This window comes from Rhinichthys klamathensis, unplaced genomic scaffold (genome assembly GCF_029890125.1).
Source record: "Rhinichthys klamathensis goyatoka isolate OS25496 unplaced genomic scaffold, OSU_Roscu_1.1 h1tg000196l_1, whole genome shotgun sequence".
Lineage (NCBI taxonomy): Eukaryota > Metazoa > Chordata > Actinopteri > Cypriniformes > Leuciscidae > Rhinichthys > Rhinichthys klamathensis.
Window position 1 is genome coordinate 4267900 of NW_026606722.1, and position 26600 is coordinate 4294499.

The window sequence follows — 26600 nt, forward strand, 5'->3', positions numbered from 1 at the left end:
AGTCTATGAGTAACAGCGCATGATAAATACTTCTCCACAGTAAGCCTGCATTCCAAACTCGGCTCTCTGTCCTGGAAAACTGGTGCACCATTAAAAAATAGTCCTAATTGCACTCATGCAGGGATCAGAAACTCTTTCAAAGGCAGAATCTGGCATGTGCCAGTTCTTCTCCATGAAAAGAAGGCTTTTGTTTAAACGTTCATTCATCATCCCACCTGATGTGATGCATGATTAAAAAGAGTTTTGGTCAGTAAAGGAAAAAGCTAGACAACGATGGGGATGTCGCTGTAGAATGTTCCTGATCACATTCATGTGAGAGAACAGAAATAGATAGAGAGGTGGAGCTCTGTGTAATGCCCTGGCCTAATTTGTAAATCACAGAACATGTTCAGAAAGGGCAATTTAAGTATATAAAAAGGAAATACAGACTTGGTTGAAGTTTTTCATCGTTTCTTATGTATTACAATTTAGAATTTAAGAAAACATGAAGCAGATTACAGAGCTCCCTCGGGATATTCATAGTTTACCTAAGGGGCTTAGCTATTATATTACCTAATTTTATGTTTGGGCTGCTAATTACTTGACAATAAGACTCCAGCACAAAAGCTTTCCACATAAAAGTCAGAAATATGACATCCTAGAGTGTTCGTGGTCTATTTGAGATAATATTCTCTGAATGGACTGAAACAAGCTGCCCCCTGGTGGGTAAAATTAAACATAAACATGCCCTGGAAAATGCTTGCACAGGAACCCTTAGGCCCATCTCTCTACCGCAATCACCGATGTCAGCCTCTCCTTCTGAGAACTGCAGGGTGTTGAAGAGTGGTCCTTTTCCCTTCAAATGTGATTTCCACAAAAGCTCATTTCCTGAATGACTGCCCATGCTCTCTGCTGCATTTTGAAAGTGCACTTCAATTCAAAAAAAAAAAAAAAAAAGGAAATAAAAACTCAGCTCCTTTCTTTCTACTGCAGCTTAATCAGCTGTGTTTTGGTTTCCTGACCACTGTTATCTTAACTACTGTTGTGTGAAGGGGTAGCTGTATTTCAGCACAAAGGGCATATTTTGGTTGTGTGGTTAGCAATGTTTTCAAGATCTTTAAGTGGTTGAGAGGCAAAACCTGTGGACTGCACTTGCAGCAGGTAGCCAACGTCTACGGCGTCAACATATATGCAGCGTCTTTGAGTGAAACCACTTTGAGCCTCACAAATTACAAAACCATTTCATATTTACTAAGAATAGAAAATAGAGCAGAATTCCACATAGTTGTCCACAGTATAAATTACCATGTTGACTGCACCTGGAAATATATATATATATGTATATGTATACGTATATTGTACAGTATATTGAACTACATTTTCTTTGAACAAATGGTTGTAGCATCCATTGAAAAGCATCATGTGTGGCAGAAGTCCACACTGGGAACGTTACTGCTCTTGCAATAAGCTATGCTATTGTTACTAAGGTGACAGTCTCGGAGGCCGATACCTCCATTAGGTGTGTAGATGGGCTGAATTCTGAAGTCCCCTTTTAAAAGCTGCTCATTGTTTAGCGACACTATCTGAAAGCTTGTTTCAGTCATTTCCAGGATGGAGTTATCCTTTTTGGTGCCGGCCTCGCAGTAGTCATCTTTTCTCCTGCCGCGATTGTATTTCCATTTGGACGACGATGACCTGCTTTTCTTGTGCATGTGCCAGCAAAACACGCTTAGAAGTGTCACTAAGACCACCAACACTGCCCCACCAATCACTCCAGCTAATAGGAGTGTGGAGGTGTTGTCTTGTTGGGCAGCCTGCTCGGATTCAGAGTTTGTGGATGTGGATTTGGTCTTAGCCTCAGAACAGATAGTATCCTCGCCTGGTCTGTAAGTGTTAAGAGTATCCAGAACGTACACGCAGATGCGGTAGATAGACCTGGGCTCCAAATTTGACAGGCTAAGTCTTCGTTGGTATCCTGGGACTGTTCTTTCTCGATGGATGTCGCTCATCAAACTCTGCCCCATTTTGACCCAAGTCACTTTGTAAGCAGTCACAGTGAAGTAAGACTCCCAGCTCACATCAATGCAGGTAGAATTAACAACATGAAAGGAGATTTTTAAGGGGTCTTCATAAGGAGGTAGGGGACCAGGAGGGAAATGTGGAACTGGGGGAGTGGGGTTGGCTGAGGAGGGGTAAAAAGCAGTGGGTGAAATGGTGGTGAAGTGGGTGGTTCTAGAGGTGGTCGTAGTGATGGTGGTGGTTCTGCGGGGTGGCAATGTAGATGGATATGAATGGGTGGGCCAGGGATGCAACACAGTGCCTGCAGGGCAGTCAATGGCATCTAAGGTGAGCTCTCGAATTACCATGCCACGCACCCTTTCTGGACTCTGACACGTAAACCCGCGGACATTTATCGCAGACGGCAGAGACCTGAGCCATGCAATGACCCACTTAATGCTGCAATCACAACGCCAGTGGTTGTTTCTTGCATTAAGGTGCCTCAGGTTTCTCAACCCGTCAAAGACACCCGATGGAAGAAATTGTAGCTGGTTGTTAGAGATATCTAACTTCTCCAGTTTACTAAGCCCAGCGAAGGATGTCACTTTAATGATGTCCATCTGGTTTTCCTGCAGGTTGAGCTTGGTCAGGGATGCACTAGGGAGCAACGGTGGTGGAGTGGTGAGGGAGTTGCGTGCTAGGGACAGTTCTTTGAGGTTGACAAGATCCTGGAAGGTCCCCGGAGCAATGGCCTCATCCTCAAGCAAATTCCCATCCAGCAACAGACGCTGCAGTGTAGTGACATTCTGGAAGGCATCCTCGTCAATGTCTGCAATGCGATTCTCATCCAAACGCAGCTCCTTGAGATCTGCTGGTAATCCGATAGGAATGCTGCTCAGGTGGTTTTTGGTGAGGAAAAGAAGCTTGAGGCTGAGAGCCTCTCTGAAAGCCCCCTCCTCTACCCCTACAGTTGAGATGGAGTTGTCATCCAGGTGGAGTTCCTCCAGCATGGGAAGCTGGGCAAGTGCTGCCCTTGAGATAGTCTGGATGTTGTTTTCCTGAAGGTGCAGCACTCGAACGTTCTTGGGAAGGTTGAGGGGAAATTCATCCAGCTGATTTCCATATAGGTAAACGGTATCTACAGAGGCAACATTGTGTAGCTCCAACGGAAAGCCGGCATTGTTGATCTGATTGTTGTGGAGGAAGAGGGTCTTATATCCCTCTTGCACCCCCAGAGGCACAGACGTCAGGCTTCTCTCATTACAGTAAACAAATGTTATATCGCAGCGGCACTCCTCGGGACAGGAGGAGACAGGGCTGAACTGCACATGCAAGCTCAACAACACTGTCAACCAAAAGCGAAGAAATGAAGTCCAATCGTTATTCCAAAATCCAGCTTGAAACTCCATAATGAAAAATAAAGGGAGGGAACGGAAATGGCAAGACAAAATCAGTGGTTGAGGGAGTAAAAAGGAAATGTGGCAAATCCAGCCAAATGAAGTCCTTTAAAAGATTATTCTAATGTGCAGTTTGCAGATAACCAGGAATTTGAGGAGTAATCCCTTGACAATTTCTAGTCCTTGTCTGGAGATGGTCTCATTAGAGTGCATGGGTTCTCTCACTTAAGCCATCCATGCTGAGGAATCAGATCATTGCAGAACTGCTCTAACTCAATGTAGGGCCCATGCAGGGTGTGACTGAGAGAGTGCTGAAGCACTGTGCCACACCGTCCACCTCCCAGCCTGCTGTCAAGTGCTGATGGGCCCCAGCCCCGGCTGTTTCCGGAAGATGTGACATTTGCGTCCAGAGACCTGTTTCAAAAGAAGGAGAAATTAGAATGCAAAAAGTAACCAACAAAAGCATAGTAGGCCAATAAACCTTATCCATTAATGTTGTTCACTGACTCCATAAAATGCACTAAAATTAGAATCATTTAGAAAACTTCAAATGTACTTGTACTTGTAAGTGGTTAAATCTCAAGAGCATGGTATTAAACTCCATAAATGGGATTTATTTCACAAATTTCAATAAATAAATAAATAAACATCAATCAATAAATAAAATACAATATAGGGGAAAATAACTTAACAAAACATGAAGCAAGGAGTATGTGGTTGCACATAACTTTTGTGTTTATTAAAGGTATTTCCAAGTGCATGGCTACTGCTTATGCAATATTCTGTGTTTACTATATGGTTTCTTCATTGTGCATCATAGAATATGCACGTCCCGCTTGAGCATAGCTCAAAGGGGAAAAATGAGTTGAGGGAGAGGGTGTGTCCTACACAGCTCAGAGTGACAAATGCTACCTGTCAAATTAAATGGGATCGGGTTATAATTTAGCCTCTCTACCTGCAATAAATGATCAATACGTTGTTGTTGTTTTTTCTCAGCAAAGAGGTTTTATGTTAGCTCAAGATCTTGAAATCACTACTCACACTGAATCTACCGTTCAGACTGTATTCTCATTTCTGAGTGATTTAAATTAATTTAAAAAAATCAAAGTAAGCTGATTGTGCACTGTTTTTCATCATAATAAAATTCTTTATGATTGTCCAAGGCAGCTGCTGCCCTTTAATCAAAAATGGGGAAAGTGTTTTTTTTTTTTTTTTTTTTTTTTTTTTTGCATAACCTAGGGTAGATATATATTTTTTTCTCATAACATAGAAAGCAGGCTTTTTGGCTGGCATTTACATTTCAAATGCACATATGTAACTTAAAACTTTTCTGTCAGTCCTTTTTGATATTTTCATTGTTCCTGTAAATAACATACTTCTTGGCATCTTGAGCCTTCAGCAAACATCTTTGCATAGGACTGCTCCTTTTGTGACCTGACCATCTGCTTTGTTAACAGAGTTAAGACAATCGATGCCTGGCAAGAGATCACTTATCTTTACTAAGAAGCAAGCTGTGACAGATGTGATTTAAATAAGATACATTACCAGAAAACAAAACCAAATATATGTTTAAATTTGCATTAAAATGCATATTGTGAGTATAAAGACGTTTACAGCAAACTATAACCAACACTGTAAAAAAAAAAAAAGAAAGTTCGTGCTTGTAAAAAACTGTGATAGTAAAAGCCTGCTAATTGGTTACCTGTAAGTTCCCTTACTATATACAGTAAAAAGTATATTTGACTTAACAGATAATACATTTAGTTTTACTGTAAAATACTATGTATGATTTTTGAAGTAAAAAAAATAAAGACAATACACTTGTACAGTAAAATATTATTAAAATATTTTTTTCAAGTATGAATCAAAGTATAAATATTAAAGTATGATTCACCAAGTAAAACAGTAAAAGAGATACCCAGAAATGACGCATCACATTTAATTATATTGTATTTAATAATTTAGTATTTGTATTTATTCTTACTTTAATAATATTTGATGTTACTCATTTCATGTTACAGTTCACTAAATTATTCATGTCATGGTTTTCCCCGATGGTGTTATGCGTTTGTGTGCACACATGCACAGTATGTTTTTTTTACTATTGTTCATGGAAAGGCCATTTTTTACTAAACGTTGGTTCATTGTGTGGTCTTCCATTTCACCACCTTTATTAATACGGTGCTTAAATTGAACAAATTATCATATATTTTAGTTGTCAATTGGTTGCTATACTATCATTTAAGAAAGTATACAATTTAGAAAATATACGTTAAGAACTGCAAACTATGCAGACACCAAAATACCATCTCTAATGGCTGAAACGTCACATTTTTAGGGCGAATTTCTGACAAAAGCTAAATGTAGGCTACTCTATCTTGAGAAAACAGCATGTTCTCAAAAAGAAAGAAAAAAGAGCAAATACAAAACACTAAAAGTTTGAATCGTAGGAAACATTTCGAGGCAGATCAGGTGAACTGTTGATGTGAAAGAATAACCAGATGGTTCTGAGCGCCGAGCGTAAAGAAACGGTGCTATTACGCGCATTGATGTTTGACCAGATAAACCGCTTTAGTTATCCACTATTGACCCTAAATATATTATTTGAGTTGTTGAAATGATGCCAACCCATGAAAGCAGCAGTTTGCAGAAAGTAAAAGCCATAGTTAAGCAGAATAGTTTCGGACGAAATGCCTGGAAACTATACTAAGGGCAATGTAACTTACAAGTAGTCGATCATGTCCAAAACCAACAGTTTTAACTTAACATGTGGATGTCAACGATAACCTATTCCTGGATTTAGATGGGTAAATGGACGGGATCCATCACAATAAATTCAATTGTTTCCATTAAAATTAGCCTACCTTATAAAACATGATTTTATCCGTATATTTCAAGCACACAGAACACTTGTCCCCCTATCCTTGTTCTTCATGCGCTCGGTGAAATTGCTGGGACGTAAAGATCCAACGCCATTCCCACAACATGCTGTTCTACCGAATCGGTTCCGAGCTCCTCTCCGCCCGCGGCTCCTCCGGACAGCATACTGACTCCCGTGTGGAGAGCTAAGTGCGCGCGCTCACTACTTTTTGCCGAAGTGATTCCCTCTGTTCCCCTTTCCACGACTGAACCCTCGTTTAAACCTTTAATTTACATCAAATTCACATTTGCAAAATCCACTTTCTCCAGGGGTTGGAAAACTCGCCCAAAAATCCAAAAATACATCCACGTCACCGCGTATCATATCATCATATACTTCGAAAAAGCGAAACACAAGAGTTCGTCGATTTATCTCCGAGAGATGTTTACAGAGCAAAACTGCGCTGGTAATGATCTGTTCTCTGCACACCTCCGTCTTCTCTCTCTCTCTCTCTCTCTCTCTCTCTCTCTCTCTCTCTCTCTCTCTCTCTCTCTCTCTCTCTCTCTCTCTCTCTCTCTCTCTCTCTCTCTCTCTCTCTCTCTCTCTCTCTCTCGTTCGGTCGATCCTCCCACACTGTCCTGAGTAAAGAGATTACAGACTGGGGTGGAATGACACACATTTTAAGTTCCTCAACTCTGTTTAAGGATACGAGCTTGTTTTTCCTGTTGATATGTTTACATTTGATCATTTAACGTCAATGTTAGTCTAAATGAAATGATTGTACATTACTTTATGTATCTCCTTATTGATTCCACCTTGTGTCGTTCTTATCTTGCATTACTATTTTTGCTCGTGAGAAAATGTTACTTGCTTATTTAATGAGGTGACAATATCTTAAGAATTCGTAATGTGATTTGTACGAAAATGAACGACTTTTAGAAAATGATATATATATATATATATATATATATAGGCTATATACTGTATATATATATATATATATATATATATATATATATATAATGATCTCTCTCTCTGTGTGTGTGTGTGTGTGTACATTAAAGCATGAAAATTTACCTTAACCCCACCGCCTAAACCATAATGAGTACGAATTAGCCACCAATTTGCCAAAACGTAAAATAGTAACGTGTTGCAAGTGTTGGTGGAGCACAAAAGCTTTTGTTTTTTCTTTTCCATGCAAATACAATGCATATGTCCAGTCTCTATATTCAACATCATCATCAATCATTCAAAAGTATTATGAAAGTGGTTTATACTTGTTTCTTCTGAAGTCATAAGATTGAAGTCGTTTTTCAGTGAAAATGTTGACTTCCTAGTTCAGAGCACTCATAAAAGAGGCAATGAATAATATGAGTCAGATCGAATGAACTCAAAACTGATGTATTCCACAAACACACCCAGATTTAATTAGTTTTACCTTATCGCTACTTTCCCACTCTTGAAAAAAAAAAAATTTGGTAACACTTTATTTTACAGTGTCCTTGTTACATATGCATAATTTACTGTTATTACTATGGTAAGTAACCTAATTACATGCATCTAACCCTCAACCAAATCATAGTCTACCCTAACCTATAGTACATGTAGTTGCTTAGTATTACTCAGTACTGAAATGTATAATTGCACTGTAACAATGACACCTTAAAATAAAGTGTAACCAAAAGTTCTATAGGGTTCTATACAGATTATATATGATTTTAAAGACATGTTTATGCCAAAAACATCATAGCCTATAAGGAGAAATGGCATAAAATGTTCATGTATTCTCTAGTGATAAAGTATGAGCCGTTTAATAATACAATTTAATTAATGAAATAAAATACATAGTAAAATAAAACCAAAATTTAAAAATAAATCTATAAAATTATTCATTCTGAGAATTCATCTCTTTTTTGCAGTCTCTTTCAGACTAAGTAATAAATATTACATCCAGATACTATTGTTTTGAGGTGGCTGGGGCAAACTTAAGGGAATCTCTCTTTCTGTCTCTGTTTGAAAACCAAAGACAGCTGTCTTGCTGCCCGGTTAGTCATTGATATGACAAGCAGCGTCTTTGTATAAAAGCACCTTCTAAGGTAACTGCTGTCAGACAGTCTTCCAATAACGTCATGTCTAATAATGTACAACAAATTCAAGTAAGCTTAGAGATTTAAGCACATATACAAACTAATGTCTTGCTTTCCTCCTACTACCGTACTGCCAGTGAAAGCATTTTTCAGCCACGTTTTTTGGACACAGCTTCTCTCTCTCCCTCCCTCCAAGCGTAGCATTCATTAACTATTCGCTCACGGGTGTGCAAGACGCACAGAATGTGCCGAGACTGCACTCTGTCAGACTATACATTTTAATTAGGGCCAGATTACTGTAAACGCGACATGATATTTAAATAGTGGCCGACTAACAGTGAGGGGACAGCTCGACGTAGGGCCTATATCCAGTGGGAGGGAAAACTCCACACACTTATTAGGACCCGAATGATTTGACAATCAATTTGCGATCGTTAGATGAAATGACAAGGAAGGGCAGAGAATTATAATCGGTGAACATTGAGAAATGAGAGTGTCTCCCGCCGTATTGAAAATAAATTGATCCTAGTATCCGAGTTCCATCGTGTCATGTTGCGAAGAGCCCTTTTAGTGACTTTCCAGATGTCTTTTATATTTATTTTTATCTTCTAAATGTCAGTGATTGACTGCATCGTCCTTCCCGGTCCACAAAATTTCATTTCAACATAAATCCTGCCTGTCTTACAGACAATGAATTATATACTGAACCCTCAAAAATATGCATAAGTAAAATGACAGGCTGCCATATTTTTATGGAATCACATTTACTTAAAAACACTGTCTTGGAGAGTGTCAATCGGCTCCCTATAGTTTGATAGTAAGTATCCTGCCAAGGATATCAGCCTCTTTAAATTCCTGAGTGTCTATTTACACTAAGTGCAAATAGCCCGCCTTGTTGGTAGAGGTTATTTACAATAATTCTGCCCACTGACGTCTGGTTGGGCCAGACAAAATTATGGAAGACGCTGCATTATTACCAGTGTCCATATATGTTTATAGTGTAAAAATAATCTATTGCTATTTGCCAATAGTGTCAGTAGCCGCTGCCTAAAAATTCCCATATAGACCAGTGAGCACAAATGTATCACAAATTATGTGTAAATGATGACCGTTTTCATGTCGTACAAATGTGTATTTCTTTCTTTTGTAGAACACGAAATAAGTTCCTCTGAAAAAGTCTGTTTTTATGTCCAAACACTAAAAAAAAAGGTGTATAAGCAATTGTCACAAATTACAAATAAATATCCAAACACCTTAAATTAAAAGAAATTTTGAAGTAGAAAATCTGAAATAGTATTTTCTTGTAAAACATACTTAGAACATTCTTCAAAATGTCTTCTTTTGTATTCCTTAGAAAACAAAATAAAGTCTCCCAGATTTGGGATTACATGAGGGTGAGAAAATCGTGATATATATTTTTTTTATTGGCGCCAGTCGTGGCCTAATGGTTAGAGAGTCAGACTTGTAACCCGAAGGTTGTGGGTTCGATTCTCAGTACCAGCAGGGAACCGGGCTCGCTTCCACCCTCAATAACCAACTGAGGTGCCCTTGAGCAAGGCACCTAACCCCCAATCGCTCCCAGGGCGCCGCAGCTGCTCTGCGTGTGTAGCCATGGCTTATAGTGTATGTGTGTGTGTGTGTTAACTACTCACTGCTCCTAATGTTCATTTACTAACTTTAATGCAGTTAAATGCAGAGGACAAATTCCTTCTCGGCATTTTCCCTCTTTGTTTCACTCTTTAAAGTGCCTAATGATAAATGTAACTATAAAGTTTTAATAATTGGGCTAATTATTTGAGAACACGGACATCCACAACACACCAATTAATGATAAAGACATGGGAAAACGATATCTTTGGAATCAAAACATCGAACCAGCTGACGAACAATAAAAACATTGACAGCCAATCAGAATCCACGTGACTTCAAAGAGCTTGAGCATTTAAAGCAGCAGACAACAGAACTGCAGTGTGCGCTTATAATAAACAAAACGATATGCATTGGCGTGGATGACAATATTTATCGTTATTGTTCTTGGTGTGAACGGGCCTTAAATCTCTTAAAGGAATAGTTCACTTCAAATTGAAAATTCTGTCAACATTTACTCACCCTCAAGTTGTTTCTTTCGTCTGCTGAACACAAAAGAAGATATTTTGAAGAATGTCGGTATATCCAGACAGTTAATGGACCTCATTGACTTCCATAGTAGGAAAACATACTATGGAAGTCAACGGGATACATTAACTGTTTGGTTATACCGACATTCTTCAAAATATCTTCTTTTGTGTTCAGCAGACGAAAGAAATTCATGTAACAATCAGGACACCATCATGTCACATGTAGGGTAATTGAATCAATTGTTTGGTGGTTGATGTTCTTGCTTATACCATAATTTGTGTTCACAATATATTGCTTGGCAAAACAGAGAACTAGAGAGCAGAATGAGACATTTCCAGAATAGTTGGTAATACTTACAAAGTAGAAGGTTTTCTAAAGTATTTTGCTCATGCCTTTCAGTTTCATTACAGCAGTGGCAGGACACAATTTACAGCTCCTTTTATGCAAGTGAAGGAATTTCTTTTATTTTCTTATTGCTTTTAATGAACCACATGGCCCTTCAGCAGCCAGCTACTCAAACAAACAAATGCAGATCTACTGCGCACAGGAGTTTTACCAGTCTGAAGTGTTCAAAGGGCTGCTACCAAAACTCATGCGTGATTTATATTCCTCATCACACCGTGAAAAGTGCACGGATCCGTTTTCTTAAGACCACCTACAACATACTATAATATAGTAACATTTGAACTGTTCAGACCTCCATATCCAAGACGTTTAAGTGTTCAATATTTAATAGTTGAGACCAAACATGAACACTTTGTGGGTGAATCATCATTTTAAAAAGAATGAGCAAAAGAACAAATGTAAACAAATGCTTTCAGTATAATTTCAAGTTCAAATCGAATGATCGTTGAGTCTCCTTTTAAGAAATCTGAAATAGCTAAGAGTTACATTGAACTTATCATTCATGTTTTTAACTTCGTGTGTCTCAAGCAAGCTGCATGCAGTGATGTTACATTTTTGAACAAATCATTGTTTTACAATAAATACATGTTTTAGAGCAAATTCTTTTTGTGAGCAAGTCGTAAATAAAATGGAGGAAAAATAGATCAGCTTTTTTTACCATGCAAGATGCTTAAATCAGGGGTCTCCAACCTTTTTTCATTTGAGAGCTACTTTTTAAAAATGAAAGTGGCTGAGAGCTACTCATGTAATACAACACTTAAATCTCCTAAATGTCTCATAACTCATATTAGCAGCTATCCAAACTGTTTTAGACCTAAAAGAGTTTTTGTAGGCCTATATATGCCACCCTTAAATATCAGAGAAAAGAACAGAATCAGAGATTATTTTTTTATAGAAAATTGTACTTTGCATATTATACTGTAAACACATAATTATAGTTGATTTTATAGTGCATCATAACTAGAGATGAAATGGCATGAAAATTTCCTTTCATGATTATAGTGACCAAAATGATCACGGTTATCACAGAATCCTGTTAAAAAAATACTACTAAATAAAATCAATTCACCAAGTTGTCGAAAACCAGCAAATAAGAAAAAAAATAGCATCAATATGCTCTTTTTGTTTAAATAAACATTAAAATAATAACATTAAAAATGATGGCCAGATTTTAAAGGAGTGTCTTGCAACATGTTATCTACTAACATGTACAAGTTCAAATAAAGTTTTGACAAAAAAGGTTTTATAAAAAGATAAACCTCACATATTTCAGCCTTTAAATCATTTTTATAAAAAAGAATGAGTAAAAAAAGATAAATTACGGACATTTACAATGCACATTAGCTTATCTTTTATTATTAATAGTAAAATTTGGTCCGATTTTCCCGTGGCGTCTGTCGTTGCTATGCAGCCGTATGCTCTCCACATCGACAAAGAAGTTTTAGTAGCTAATGGATTTCCACTACCGAAAACGCTTGCTGTAGCTCTGCTACACGATTTATTTACGGAGAAGAGAAAAACACCCGTAGTGTTTGGGTGCACCCCCATCCTTCATGTTGACTGAGCTTTCAATGTTGTTATGGAAAGGGTGAAGCTGATTGGTTGGATCTTGTCACATGACCTGCGGTGCGCTCGCGGCATTCTGAAAAGTTGAGGCGTTTTCATCTCGCTGTGCCGGGAAAAAATGAACGCGTCGCTTCAATTATGAGCGCGCTTGCCCAAGCGCCTACATTTGAAATAACGAACTTGAGCGCGCAAAAGACGCGATATGTGAACGGCCCCTTGGCGAGCTACTTCCAATCAGGCCACGAGCTACTGGTAGCTCGCGAGCGACGTGTTGGAGACCCCTGGCTTAAATGCTCTTTTAAGAGTCTTGGTAGATCCGTACTCAAACATTTTAAGGATAAGAAGACTTGTTTTGCTCGTAAATGACTGTTTTTATTGTGAATCGGTTGAGTAAATGATTCAAAGACTCACTTCCCCAGACTTGTGGCCAAAAACAACATCATAAGTCACTTGTCGAAACCTGATTCAAAATGGTTTAAAAGAATCGACTCTCTGAATCAAAATCCCCACCAATCACAAGTAAATGATTTCAGCAGTTTTTGCCCCAAATTTTCCAACTTACAGGCTTCTGAATGTAAAATATATACACAAACTTACTTTAAAACAATAATCTGTAGCTGAGAATAAACACTAACACCATGTGGCTGATACTGTCCCTATTTCCAAATAAATTATTCTTCAAACTTGCATACATAGTTTTGACTCATATCACATCATCTGATGGAAATGTTCCACTGCTGATAGATTTGACTGGAAATAGGTTTCAGGTCACATTTATTCTGCTGGTTGAGCACTCAGTGGGTGTCTGGGAGGCAAAGCTTAAAATCTGGATCAAAGCCCTCACTCACTGACCCCTCTGGACCCAATCCACAGTCGGAGCACTACAGAGAGAGAACGGCGCCCACACACTCTCCTGACCAACATGCATTGCACTTTACAGTCTTTACATATCTGATATAGTAGATTTCAGGGGTGTAACAATATATCGTATCGCAATACAAAAATGCAACAATATGTCGTGGATAGTGACGATATGTGTTGTGTAAATTAAAAATTACTGTGTGAGGAAAAAAATCAGAGTTTTAGTGTCAGTACTACATTAAACTGCTATATATAATGTTGAATATAATGTATAATAATGCAAAGGGGGAATATTTGTTGGTCCTGATAATGCCAAATGTGTTATGTTACCAGTAAAAAGTTTTGTGCATTATTTTAAATATATATAGTCAGTGACAGAGTGCAAGCATATTCCAATTGCCTTCATGGCCTGTCTAATGACTAATATAACTAGTTAATAAGAAAAGAAAACAAAATGACTTTTGCGAAACATAATCCGTGATGGTTTTAGTTTTTCCCTGTGCTTGAAATGTTGTCATCCTTGAGATTTGTGAGCAGTTTAGCATAAGGACTTGCATAAGGACTAGGATAAGATATATATATTTTTTTTAAGGGTTGACTCTTTCTTATTTCCTTTGCACTTACAAACACCTTTCCAAGATGGTCAAAGAGCAAGGGTGTAATGAGCCCCCAGCGTCTTTCACAAGAGGACAGTCAAAGTATGCAATGTTTCACTCAGCCGAGCGAGACAGCTTCGGCAAGCTGTAAAAACAGGGTCTCGCAACAAGCCAGGCCTTGTTTTTTCCTGCCGACTTGGCGGAGAAAGACAGTGAGACAGAGGTCAGAGAGGCAGCCAGAGGATGGGTCTTATCCAGCGCCCTAATCCTGCCGGGAGCTCTGGCGTTTGAAGTCACATCTGCTGCGAATTTCCCTCCGTCGAGCTCAGGCAGGAGGAAGTCTTAAGGCTGAGGGGGGTGAGTTTCCCCTGGTGGTGCTGATACAGCTCAACCCTCATCCTGGGTCACCTGCACTGGACCTGCATTCACACGGCTGAAGGTTTTATTGTTCTCAGAGGAAGTGCTGATCTAGAATCAGATGGCCGACGTTGCTCCATTGTGGGTTTGATTACACTGTATTGCACGTTTTACATTATAGTTTTATTACAGAAATAATATAAAAACGGCGTATTTGGGTGTTCCTTCAACTACAGAACATTGCACAAGTTACAGCAGTCCTTCAGCTAACATACAAAATATATCGTTATATAAAAAGACATGGCGACAGAGGACAAACACTGTTGAACAAAACAACTGAAATGAAAGAACTGATGAGAGTGAAAAGGGGATATGAGAATGTGCTTTGTCCTTTTTTTTTGTATTGCTCAGTATTAAAGTGTGATCGAATGTATTAATCAGAAGATTTTTTATGATTTTAGTGACAGAGTTGATCTTATCTATGGTTAGCACTCGTGTTCCTGACCTCTTTTCTGTACCGTGACCTTACTTTTATGAGGTCTCAGGTGGCCAGTGGCTTCAGGCTATTTGTTATTATGAGCGATTATTCGTGATTGGCCCAGGCCAATATTCAATATCCCATGGGCAATTCTTCACACATAAATGTATCTGTTTGAGTCTTAAGAAATGACCTCTGCATATATATTTTGGGGTTTAATAAATGCAAAATCAAGTCGTGTGAGCAGCTAATGAGCATTGAGAAAATGAGGCTGCATACAAGTCAATGGGTGGAACAGTTTTGTTGTAAATGAGGCACGGGTTCTCACACACACACACTAATGGTCAATTTTGTTGTCAAAACTGCTCTCCTGTGCTCAGCCTACCATGATGGAGAGAAAATGAAAGAGAGAGAGAGAGTGTTTATTCACACTGGAGGCTTTGTCAGCATATTCCCTTTAGATCCCTAAAAAGACAACAGTAACTTGCAATGTGTCAAAACGTGGTGATGCTTGTACGTAAGCCGGTGTTTAGTTTGGTGTGCAGATGGAAAATGTATTTATACACTGCAGGGCATCATAAAAAAAAAAATCTCTGAAGTTCACAGACTACGTGCCAGCAGTCATTTGGCATGAGCATAAGCCATTGTGACATAATCTGTTTCAGTTAGACTGACAGGCAGAGTCAGAGAGGAGTCAGTGTCTGCCACACATGTCAGCCTGAGCTTCTGTCAATCCAAAGACTGACAGCTCTTTTCTTTTCTTTTACATCAATCCAAAAAAAGAAGAAAAAAAAACATAAGCAAACACCTTTTTTCTGACTAAGAGAATATTTAGAAATCACCAGGAAAAATTAGCCTAGACTGAGACTTTGACTTAAGTTCATCTGGTTGTAATTATTCAGTTAAATAAATATTATACAACAGTTAGTACCAATCCGGACATTTGATTGGCTGAGCGGCATTCCAAGAGTGCTGATACAGTCCAACTCCAGTTTTGTATCTGTTGTACGACTCTTTCTGTGGGTTACTTCGTTGGTGCCAGTAGGTGGTGATAAGTGACTTTACTAGTGAATCATTGAGTCATTTACTTGAATCGATTCATTCAACAACACTGATTCATTCTTGTAAGGAAGTTTTTTTTTTTTTTTGTCATGGCAAAATCCACTTTCATGAAATTGTACTAACAAAAATAGAACAACAACAACAACAACAAGAGCAACTGTCTTTATGAGTATGTAATTGAATCATTCACTCAATTCAAAAACATGTTCCCCTCTAGGCATATGTGCCGATTTATGTTTCTGCACACTCCATAAGCCACTCCATAAACTCGAGAACCCAAGCACCCATGGACTCGTGCCTATGGATACAGGAATGAAACCAGTGAAAGTTGAATTGTCAAATAATTTAACCAATTCGCTCATAAACACTGAATCACTTAGGAAAAAAAAAAACACCATTACTGTGTGTTTTACTGGAGACTAATGGATTAGTATGCCATGGCTTTGTTTGGAACTCTTTGGAAGAGCAAAATATACACTCTAAAAAATGCTAGGTTGTTTCAACCCAACTTTGGGTCACATATGGACAAATCCAGCCAAATGTAATCCAGTTAGGTTACATTTTGTTATTACATTTTTTTTTTTTTTTTTTTTACAGATTTTTTTTTTTTTTTTATATACACAGGTGCACATAATACAAACAAAAAAGGCAGTAAATCAGACAATTAAGGCACAAACAACAACAACAACAAAAAACAAAACAAAGACAAAAAAATAAAATAAATAAGAACATACAGCCAGCAGTTACACATTTTATAGAAAGAAACAAGTATAAATATACGTGTCAGTACAATGAATAGATATCACAAAAAGTCCATTCACAAATTGAGTCAAGGAGGCCTGAGCCAGAGGGGAGTGGCAGTCTCAGTAAAGATAACTACCCAAATGTAATTACATTTTAACCCAACATTTGGGTTAGTCCATATTTTGACCAAAACTTGCGTTTTGGGTACAACCCAAAAAATTTTAGACTGTAGACACAATATTTTGTCTCAATTGTAAGTTACTCAATATCTACTTCCTTGTTTATTGAATTGTAGGATAAAAGCGATATTTCACCCATGCCACGGCGGATAATATAGCAATCGGCAATCAAATTAGGGGCTGTTGCACAGAATGTGTTTTGCATTCCAATTTGCTGCTTTTCCATTGTTTTTCTATTTAAAGGGATAGTTCACTTTGAAATATATTTTATTTACACGCGCGAGAGATCACTTCCGGCGCTTGCCGGAAAAGACCGAAGCGCCGGCGCCCTCAGATCACTTGGACATGGCTGTGTTTACAAGAGGTAAAAACGATATAAATACTGTTCGTTTTCTCACACAAACCGCTCGTTTCGTGTCTTAGGCCATCAATGTGTACTTACATTTACGAGTCATTAAATCATGTTTAATTTGGACTTCTCTGTGCATGCTCTTTGAGTTAGTGACCATAGACCTGCATTATATGACTGACAGACAAGAACGGTTTGACCTAAAAATATCAAAATTGAAACTACAGCGGAAACAAAGACACCTACATCTTGGATGCCCTTGAGGTAAGCTAAAACATACCAAAAATATATTTCAAAGTGAACTATCCCTTTAAAGGGATAGTTCACCCAACAAGTTTCAGTTGTGTAGCTTTCAATGGAGGGACGCTCTCAGATTTTTTCAAAATGATCTTCAGTTGTGTTCCGACGATGAATGAAAGTCTTACGGGTTTTGAACGACATGAGGGTGAGTAATTAATGACAGAAGTGTCATTTTTGAGTGAACTATCCCTTAAAGTTAGACAGACCATTGCACTCACGTCTTACGTCTTTGCAGCGTCTTGCACATGACACAGCGTTCTACAAATTTGTTTTTAGATCTTGCAGTTGTTTTTTTTGTTGTTGTTTTTTTACCAAAGTCTCATGTTTTTAAACTCAAAAAACGTATTCTTTAATAACCCCTTTAGAAAACCTCTCACTTACAGCTCCAGCTCATTATGTTCCATTGTATTTGAGGATAAGGCAAACGGTTTAGCTGACTTTTTTTTATTTTTTTTATCGTAGTGTGGAATTAGCTTTCATATGATGCTGTAACAATGAAACAATTGTTTTAAAGCCCTTAAGAATGGGTTTAGATGACTAACTTGCCACTTGGCCTTTCTGATAATCATCCACACTAAAATTCACTTTGGCAGGATAATAATTCTGTTAATCTCAGATTACATCTTTAAAAAAAAATCCATTTCACACCTTGAAAGCCATGTCTGATTTGGGTTTATTGCTTCAGACACTCCCATCATACAAGTTAGTGATTTATGTGCTGAATCTAATAGAGTCTCAGGATTATGTTCCACTTTTACGGTAATTGCTTCGTGTTTGCGCTGCCATTGTTTACAGTGAGTGAAAGTGTCTCAACAAGGGTGTGAACGTGAGATTGTTTATACAGCTTGATGCAGTCAGACCGCTTTTTTTTTTTTTTTTTTTTTGTCAGCTCTCCGACTTGCAGTTTTGTTGTTTACATTTTACAAATTGCCCAAATACTTCCCTTGCCTCAAGACAAATGTGATTCGGTCGAGATTAAGAAGTTCTGGGTTTTTTTTTAAAAAGGGTGCCTGTTTCGCAGCGCGTCCTGCACGGGCTCATGGGATTGTTTGTTTACGATCCACCGCTATCGCATCCCTCATCTGCTAAATGTAAGAACGATTCTCAAATAACATTTTTCCCTCATATGGCTTTACTCATGCAGGCAAAAAAAAAAAAAAACCTTCATCCCAATCTGTACCTCCATCTGCTCCCTGCGGTTTAGCAGAAAACAGTTTTTGCTTCTCTTCTGTTCCACGCACAGAGAGCCGACTTTTTTAAAGAGGAGTCTCGGATATCTCCCACGGAGACTCACTAGGAATGCTGGGATATGGAAATACTGGTGTTAAAACACACTCGGTGTGACTGGGAAGTGTGTTATGTTATGATCCGCACTGCACCGAGGGGGCCGCAGCGAGTGATGATGTAAAGTTTATTGATTTACGGGATCGATCGGCCCCTCCTGCGGCACAGCACCTCAGAGGCATGTTTGGTCCTCTGACAAACTCTTTTTTTTTTTTCTTCCTCTTCATCTTTTACTCTTTCTCAGTCTTTTTTTTTAGCAGTGCCAGTCCGATCCCACCGCCTCGCTCAGAACAACCGAGGCATGATGCTGCAAATGACATATCGCCAATCGCCCTGCACTCCAGAAACCGAAACAACCCCTGCTCTTTCTTACGACTGCACATAGGGGCGTTGTGCTTTAGCTGTAGCTATCCCTCAAAATAAGAAAGGAAATGAACAAGGAAAAATTAAAGGGAGCCAAGGTCAGCGTGTGCCTGGTTCCCTTTGTATAATTCATGCCTCGCATCCTCCATTTAACTCATTTTCCCCCCCCTCTCTCTTCAGACGGTGGCACCTCAGATAAATTGCACTGTTCCAGAGAGCTGGACTGCAGCGTTCATGTCCTCATGTCACCGCGACTCAAGATGAAGAGATCGCAGGCCTGCGTTCATTATTCAGAGAAGCTGGAGCGAGCCAGGTAGCAACACCTGAGTGAAACCTGAGGGTCAGGCTGAACACAGAGGTAGACTTTATTATAGCTCTGCTGGAGGACTGGATTAAAGCATTAGAACGTCACACATGCACAAAAACACACATAACTAGATATGCAGTGTCCCCCTAGAAGTATTTGCACACTTCAGCAACACCTTCAATGGATTTAACTGAATTAAAATGAAATAGATAAAAAAAAACTCACAATTTTCTTCACAATTAAAGCCCCCCCTGTGGTGAAAATCAAGCTTTTAATGTTGTTTATATGTGGATGTGGTGTTTTTAATGTGCTTTAAGACAAATCATGTGTAAATTCATAAGTCAACAGCATTGCTGAGTATTTTCTCTTTAAAACTGCAGTGAACCAAAGACAGTCTCAAAAACGCGGTTTGAAATCGCTCGTGTTTCTGACGTCACAAACTACCTTGTAACCAATCACGTCAACGAAGTGGATCTCTGAGCTGGTGTGAGTGAGTGGAGGCGGGGCCCATTTGCATATTCATACAACAGCATATACTAAATGAGGCAAGGGTGTAGAGTTACTTTCAAGCCATTTTTAAGGCATGAATTTTTTATTTATTTTTTTATGATCAAAATTGTGTTTTGTAAAATTGACTACATGGGGACTTTAACTTAAAGGATTATTTCATTTAAAAAAAAAACTTTTGCTGATAATTTACTCACCCCCATGTCATCCAAGATGTCCATGTCTTTCTTCAGTCGAAAAGAAATTAAGGTTTTTGATGAAAACATTCCAGGATTTTTCTCCATATAATGCACTTTGCTGGGCACCAAATGGTTCAAGGTCCAAAAGACAGTTTCAGTGCAAACTGCAAACTGTTCAAAGGGCTTTAAACGATTCCAGACGATGAATAATGGTCTTATCAAGCGAAACGATCGCTCATTTCAAAAATAAATAACAAAGTTTAAGTTTAATAATGTCAAATGCTCGCCTCGCTCTGTTCTCTGATGCACGTTCGTGACTCTCCTGTTCAAACTCGTTCATCAAAATGAACAAATCTTTTTTCGAGTCATTTGGTTCATTTAACGAACGAAATTAATGAATTGACTCGGAAAAAGATTCGTTCATTTTGATGAACGAGTTCGAACAGGAGAGTCACACAGAACAGAGCAAGGCGAGCATTTGAGCTTATAAAACTTAAACTTTGTTATTTCTTTTTTTAAATGAGCGATCGTTTCGCTTGATAAGACCCTTATTCATCGTCTGGTGTCGTTTAAAGCCATTTGAACAGTTTGCAGTTTGCACTGAAACTGTCTTTTGGACCTTAAACCGTTTGCTGCCCAGCAAAGTGCATTATATGGAGAAAAATCCTGGAATGTTTTCATCAAAAACCTTAATTTCTTTTCGACTGAAGAAAGAAAGACATGGACATCTTGGATGACATGGGGGTGAGTAAATTATCAGCAAAAGTTTTTTTTAAAAGTGAACTAATCCTTTAATATTTTCTTAATGATTTTTGATATAACCAGTTTGATGATTTTTGTGTACTCTAAACTGTTTAAAGTTTGGGGTCATTAAGATGTGTTTATAATGTCACAAAAAAATTATATTTCAAATAAACACTGTTCTTTTGAACTTTCTATTCATAAAAAAAATCCTAAAATGTTTGACTTTTTCCACAAAATCATCAAGCAGCACAATTGTTTTCACCATTCATGATCATACGGAATGTTTATTGAGCAGCAAATCATCATATTAGAATGATTTCTGATCATGTGACACTGAAGACTGGAGCAATGATGCTGAAAATTCAGCTTCGCCATTACAGGAATAGATTAAAATATATCAAAATAGAAAAGTTATTTTAAATTGTAACAATTCAGTGTTACACTCTAAAAAATGATGTGTTGGATTTACTTAAAATATATATGCACCATTTTTGCATCATACTTTTTAAGTAATCCCAACTTGGAATAATTTTACTTAAAATTAACAAGAAAACCGTTGTTATATGTACTTAAATATTTGAGTTCACGCAACATTCTTTACTTAAAAATATATGCATCACGTTACATATATTTTTAAGTAAAGAATGTTATGTGAACTCAAATATTTAAGTACATATAACAAAGGTTTTCTTGTTTATTTTATGTAAAATAATTCCAAGTTGGGATTACTTAAAAAGTATGATGCAAAAATGGTGCATATACATTTTAAGTAAATCCAACACAGTGCAGGCCATGTGAGATCAAAACAAATCTTAGTTCTGTTAACTTAACATTTAAGCCCATTTGTATATTAAAATAAGACAATTAAATGAGCTGAACCAACCATTTTAACTTATTTTAGATCTTCAGCTATTGGTCTGCTAACTGCACTGCTCCAGTACATTTTATGTCTTAAAATAAATTAAACATGCAAATCACACACAACAAAGCATTTAACTTTATTATTTTTTTATTTTTTTGCCAAAGGTTTGAAAGCCTGAAACCACACATGAAATGTAACAAAATGTGGCAAATCGACAAATGGAAAATCACTTTTAACAGGTCAATTTTTCACCTTTGCAACACTTCTCAAAAGATTTACATTTTTCCAATATTTACTTTTGCAACATACAAAAAACCTCTTAAAGGACAATTCCGGTGAAAAATGAACCTAGGGCTAATTAACACATGGTTACCGAGTTGATCGTTCTCTGGGATGCATTTTCATGATAATCGAATGTACGTAGAGTTTTATCTCTAAAAACAGTTTAGCTTATAACACTAGTATATGGGGCATAGAATAAGCAAAAGTAAATCGCTAGTTAATAACACTAACAAGGCTCAAAATAGCCCCACACTAACACGGTAGCATAATGAGGGTCCCAATGCAAACCGAAGCATTGAGAACTTTGTAAGTGTACAGACAGTTTAATAAGAAGATAATTAATATAGACAGTACATTATGCGTATACAGGCAGGAGCCATCTTGGAAAACAGTCTCGACCAGTCGAGCCACGAACGCCGTGCTAAGTGAGATGAACTGTGACTTGGAATCTCATATGGTCCGTTGTTTCCGGAAGAAACTATTTTAATAAACAGATATAATTCATGCATTTCCATGTAATTAGTTTCACAAACGTAATTCCTATCGACCAGCTCACTTAGCACAGCGTTCGTGACTCATCACCTCTATGCCTTCCAGCGTTACCCCAGTCTGTGAAGGATCATCTGCTGAGCCACCTTTCGTGATGATCCTCAATGTGAGATGTTCCAGTTCCTCTTCATTCCTATGAGTATATAAAAAAAAAAACAGGAAATCTGCATTTACTTGCAACATCACTTGTTATTGTTCAGACTGTTGCAAAAAATCAATTGCATTCAAACACAGAATGAGAAAGAAATGTACCTTTATATTTTAAAATAAAATAAATCTCTTACAGCCTCTTACATTTGCAACATTATAAATGTCTATACTGTCACGTTTTTATCAATTTATACTTGCTGGATAAAAGTATTAATTTATTTTATTTCTTTTTAAAAAAAAGTTCTAATTGACCCAAAACTTTTAAATTGCATCTTAAAATATATTCAAATAGAAAACAGTTGTTTTAAATTGTAAAAAATAATAATAATAATAATCACAATATTACAGTTTTTGCTGTATTTTGGATCAAATAAATGAAGGCTTGGTGGGCAGAAGAGACTTATTTTAAAAACATTAAACAATCTTACTGGTTGTGTGTGTGTGTGTGTATATATATATATATATATATATATATATATATATATATATATATATATATATATATATATATATATATATATATATACACATTTTTTTCTGGTTATCAAAAATATATCTAAAAAGAAAAAACAATAATTAAATGTTACAAATTAGTCCATTATTAAATGCCTATAAATATAAAAATGAGTCTATTAAATAATATCTATTAATTTAAACAAAACAAGTTAATTAATGAAGACTTTTGTCCAGAGGTTTTGAACGAATCTCTTCAAAACATTTTAACAGTCAGTCACTACTGGAATAGCCAAACAGTAAATAAAGATCTACAATCTTTGTTTGAAGCCAAACTTTTGCTTAAAGGGTATTAACTTATTTTGAAAATAATTTTAAAGGGTTAATAGACAGGGTTGTAGCTGTCATTTAGGAATAATATTGTGTTTGAATCAAGATCGCCATTATTTAATGATAAATCGTGCACACGGAGCTGTAGCCAATGTGTTTTCGAATGTAATATTTGTATGTTAACGAACGTTACCAATAGGCTAACCCGCGCCCAAGGCCTGGACGCCCCCCTTTCCCGCGATCCATTTATAGATATTAGAGAATAGAATATATGGGAATTTGTAAATATGGAAAGTAAAACATTTTTAATCCGAAAACTCATAGCCTGCATATAATAAATGACAACTACATTTCGTTAATAAAGTAGGCCTACGAATTTATCCGTGGGGGAAAGCGCCGTCCGAATTGTCCTCTTATGGTGTGTTCAAACCGAACGCGAATAGAGCGTCAAATACGCGTCTATCGCGTCTAGTGCTTGAATCTGCTCGAGTTCAAATTTTTCAACTTGCGTGGAAGACGTTCGCGGCAAACGCGTCACCCAATTCGCGTCATTCGCGACGCCCGGCGCGAATGATGTGTCTATTCGTGTCTTTGCATTGACTTTGTAATCTACTCGCGCAAATTATTAAATTCGCGTTAGGTGTGAACACACCATTAATACATACGTGCCAACGTCATGGTCATATATTTCGAAAAACACAATAAATACTCTGACTACTATAAACACTTGACACTTGATAGCCTATTCGATGGAAGCACACTCGCTTAATAATTCAAATATACTCTCGTGCAAAGTCACTCATTTCATACATTAACTTGTAGACTACATAGGTGTTCGTAACACGTTTCTAATTGTTGATGCAAAATTCGTAGCAATTCTGAAATTCAGTTTAAAAGTTAGTTTCTTGACCAAAAATGCAATAAACGATTGAGTGTACCTTAAGTTAAAAAAAGTTAAGCTTACCTCTTTTCAGCGTCTTCACATATGTGCTTCACAAAATGGCTCCAATTTTTGGCTGGAAAGGCATCACGGGAAATTGCATATCACGTGGCTTGTATAGTTACTTAAAATGTTATGCTCGATTTACTTAATTTTGAAGCAATTATTATAGTAGTTGACATGACTTATGTTTTTTCATTTTATTTATGCATACATTTAAGTTCACCTAGTTACTTATATTTTTGTGTTACACACAGTAAATGTGTTAAGTAGAGGTTGGAAAGTTATGAATACTTAATTTTTTGTGTTAAATCTAATAACTTTTATAAGTAATGGTTGTTCAGCCAACGAATCGTTTTTTAGAGTGTACTCTGTACTGTTTTTTTTATCAAGCAATTGCAGCTTGGGTTAGAGCCTTAGAGCCACAGTAGTCTACAATATATTTTTTGTTTTATTATTGTGTGTGTGTGTGTGTGTGTGTGTGTGTGTGTGTGTGTGTAATATTTTACTTGGAAGGAACTTGGTATTTTTTTTATAAAGTCCACTTGGTTTGTTAGTTTATTTAATGTGAGACATTCAATTCATGCAATTTTGTTTTACAGTGTGTCTAAATAGTTTTCAGGGGCCGCTCTATGCAGTGACATGTGATTTGAATGTTATCGGGTTGAATCAGGTTCAAATTAAATCAAATTATTAGGCAGAAATAAATATGAGGCTGATGAAATATTCATTTATTCACACAGTGGAGCAAAATAATCTTAATTTAACCTGATTTTTCAGATGAAACCAGTTTCCTCTTCTATTTAAGTTTTTCCTACCGCACCATAATTATACATCACTGAATTATGATATAACGGAGCTTGACAGCTCTCCGCCTTGATGTTTCACATTTGAACGCTATGTATCATTTTGGCAATCAGACCTTTGTGAGAAATTTCCTGGCATGGCTAAACCATACAAGTGATTTGCATTTATATTTATTCTCCCATTTGACGGTTTCTTACCAAACTGACATAGTGCATGAATTATGTTATTCTGTGATGAATACTTCAGGGGGTTGAGGTCACGACTCCAGTTCTAAGACTAGAATGACACGGGTGTCATTGCCTTTACAGAACAACACTGTATAACTCGATATTTTATTCCTTTCTAACTTTATGTAATTACAAAAGGCATTGGCTTACAATGTGGAATGCTACCAATCTTCACAATGGGGTTGGGTTTCCATATCTGCTTTAAGATCTGAAACATTTATGCCATTGGCCAAGATCCTGATTTCTTTGTTTCTAGCATGCATAGATGTATTGGTCTTGATATGTTCCGTCTTGCGGTTTGCCCAATGGGACGCTGTTATCATGTAGCTTTCTTGAACTTCTGAAATGTTAAATGCACCGGTTTGTCACATCAGATTTCCTTTACATGTTATGGGAATACCATAATGCATTACACCATTGCGTGTGTATTTTTACTTGCCATTGATAATGGAGGTTAATTGAAAGAAAATGCTATAAACAATGACCTTAGAATTCAATCAGTCATCACCAGATTTCCTTCTCTGATATTTAGTACAAAACGCATAGTATGAGGTGAAATATGTGAATGACTTCAGAATGTTTAATAATGCTGAAAGATACAGCATGAAAGCTATATCTACACTGTTTGAATGCTAAATGCATTCTTAAAACATTCAGACTTATCATCCATCACCTTTCATGTTTAGCATTTTCTTTATAAATAAATGAGTTGTCTGCTAAAACATATGAAGCACGGCAAGAGTTGAATTTAATAAAGGGAATTGTCTGATGTGACACACGTTCAAATTCTGGATCATGGTTTTTCAAATCTGCCAGAAACATTCTCCACAGGGAGGTCGTTGTGGAGAGAGATCGTTTGATTAATTAGGTGGTTTAAATTGAAGAGATTTCCTGTCAAAATTCCCTGCCACTCTCTGTTTCAACCAGAGCCGGATTAACGCAAAGGCAAACTAGGCACGTGCCTAGGGCCCGATTGGCGGGATGGGGCCCAGACAGAGGGACCAAAAAAAAAAAATTAAAAATTTTTTTTTAAAAAAATCCTATCTACAATTTATTTCAATATTTATTAATTAACTAAAAATAGCGACGATGTTTATCTTAACCATAGACTGTTACATTACGCCACATTAACGCCAGCCCATCAGGTGCTGCGAAGCAAAAGCCTAAAGGCACGCAAAAAAGCACAGCTCGTAATGCAGATGTGTGCGTTGTCGTCATCTATTTTGGAGTAATTGCAATGTATTCTATATATAAACTTGTACTGTAGATCAGCGTCATTT

The 26600-nt window shown here is 37.2% G+C and overlaps 1 protein-coding gene across 2 annotated transcripts in view; it reads right to left on the minus strand.

The window, feature by feature from the left end:
• Positions 1 to 956: 956 nt before the first annotated feature.
• The window catches only part of flrt2 (fibronectin leucine rich transmembrane protein 2), a 42987-nt gene continuing 17343 nt past the window's right edge, over positions 957 to 26600 (minus strand). Inside the window, exons 1-2 of one of the 2 annotated variants that reach the window (XM_056262723.1) lie at positions 6239 to 6745; positions 957 to 3788 (exon numbers count right to left, since the gene is read on the minus strand). In XM_056262723.1, the coding sequence (XP_056118698.1) occupies positions 1398 to 3386 (1989 nt within the window). In that variant the 5' untranslated portion in view covers positions 3387 to 3788; positions 6239 to 6745 and the 3' untranslated portion in view covers positions 957 to 1397. Of the gene's footprint in view, positions 3789 to 6238; positions 6746 to 26600 lie in introns of those variants that run through there. The other variant, XM_056262724.1, reaches the window with a different exon arrangement.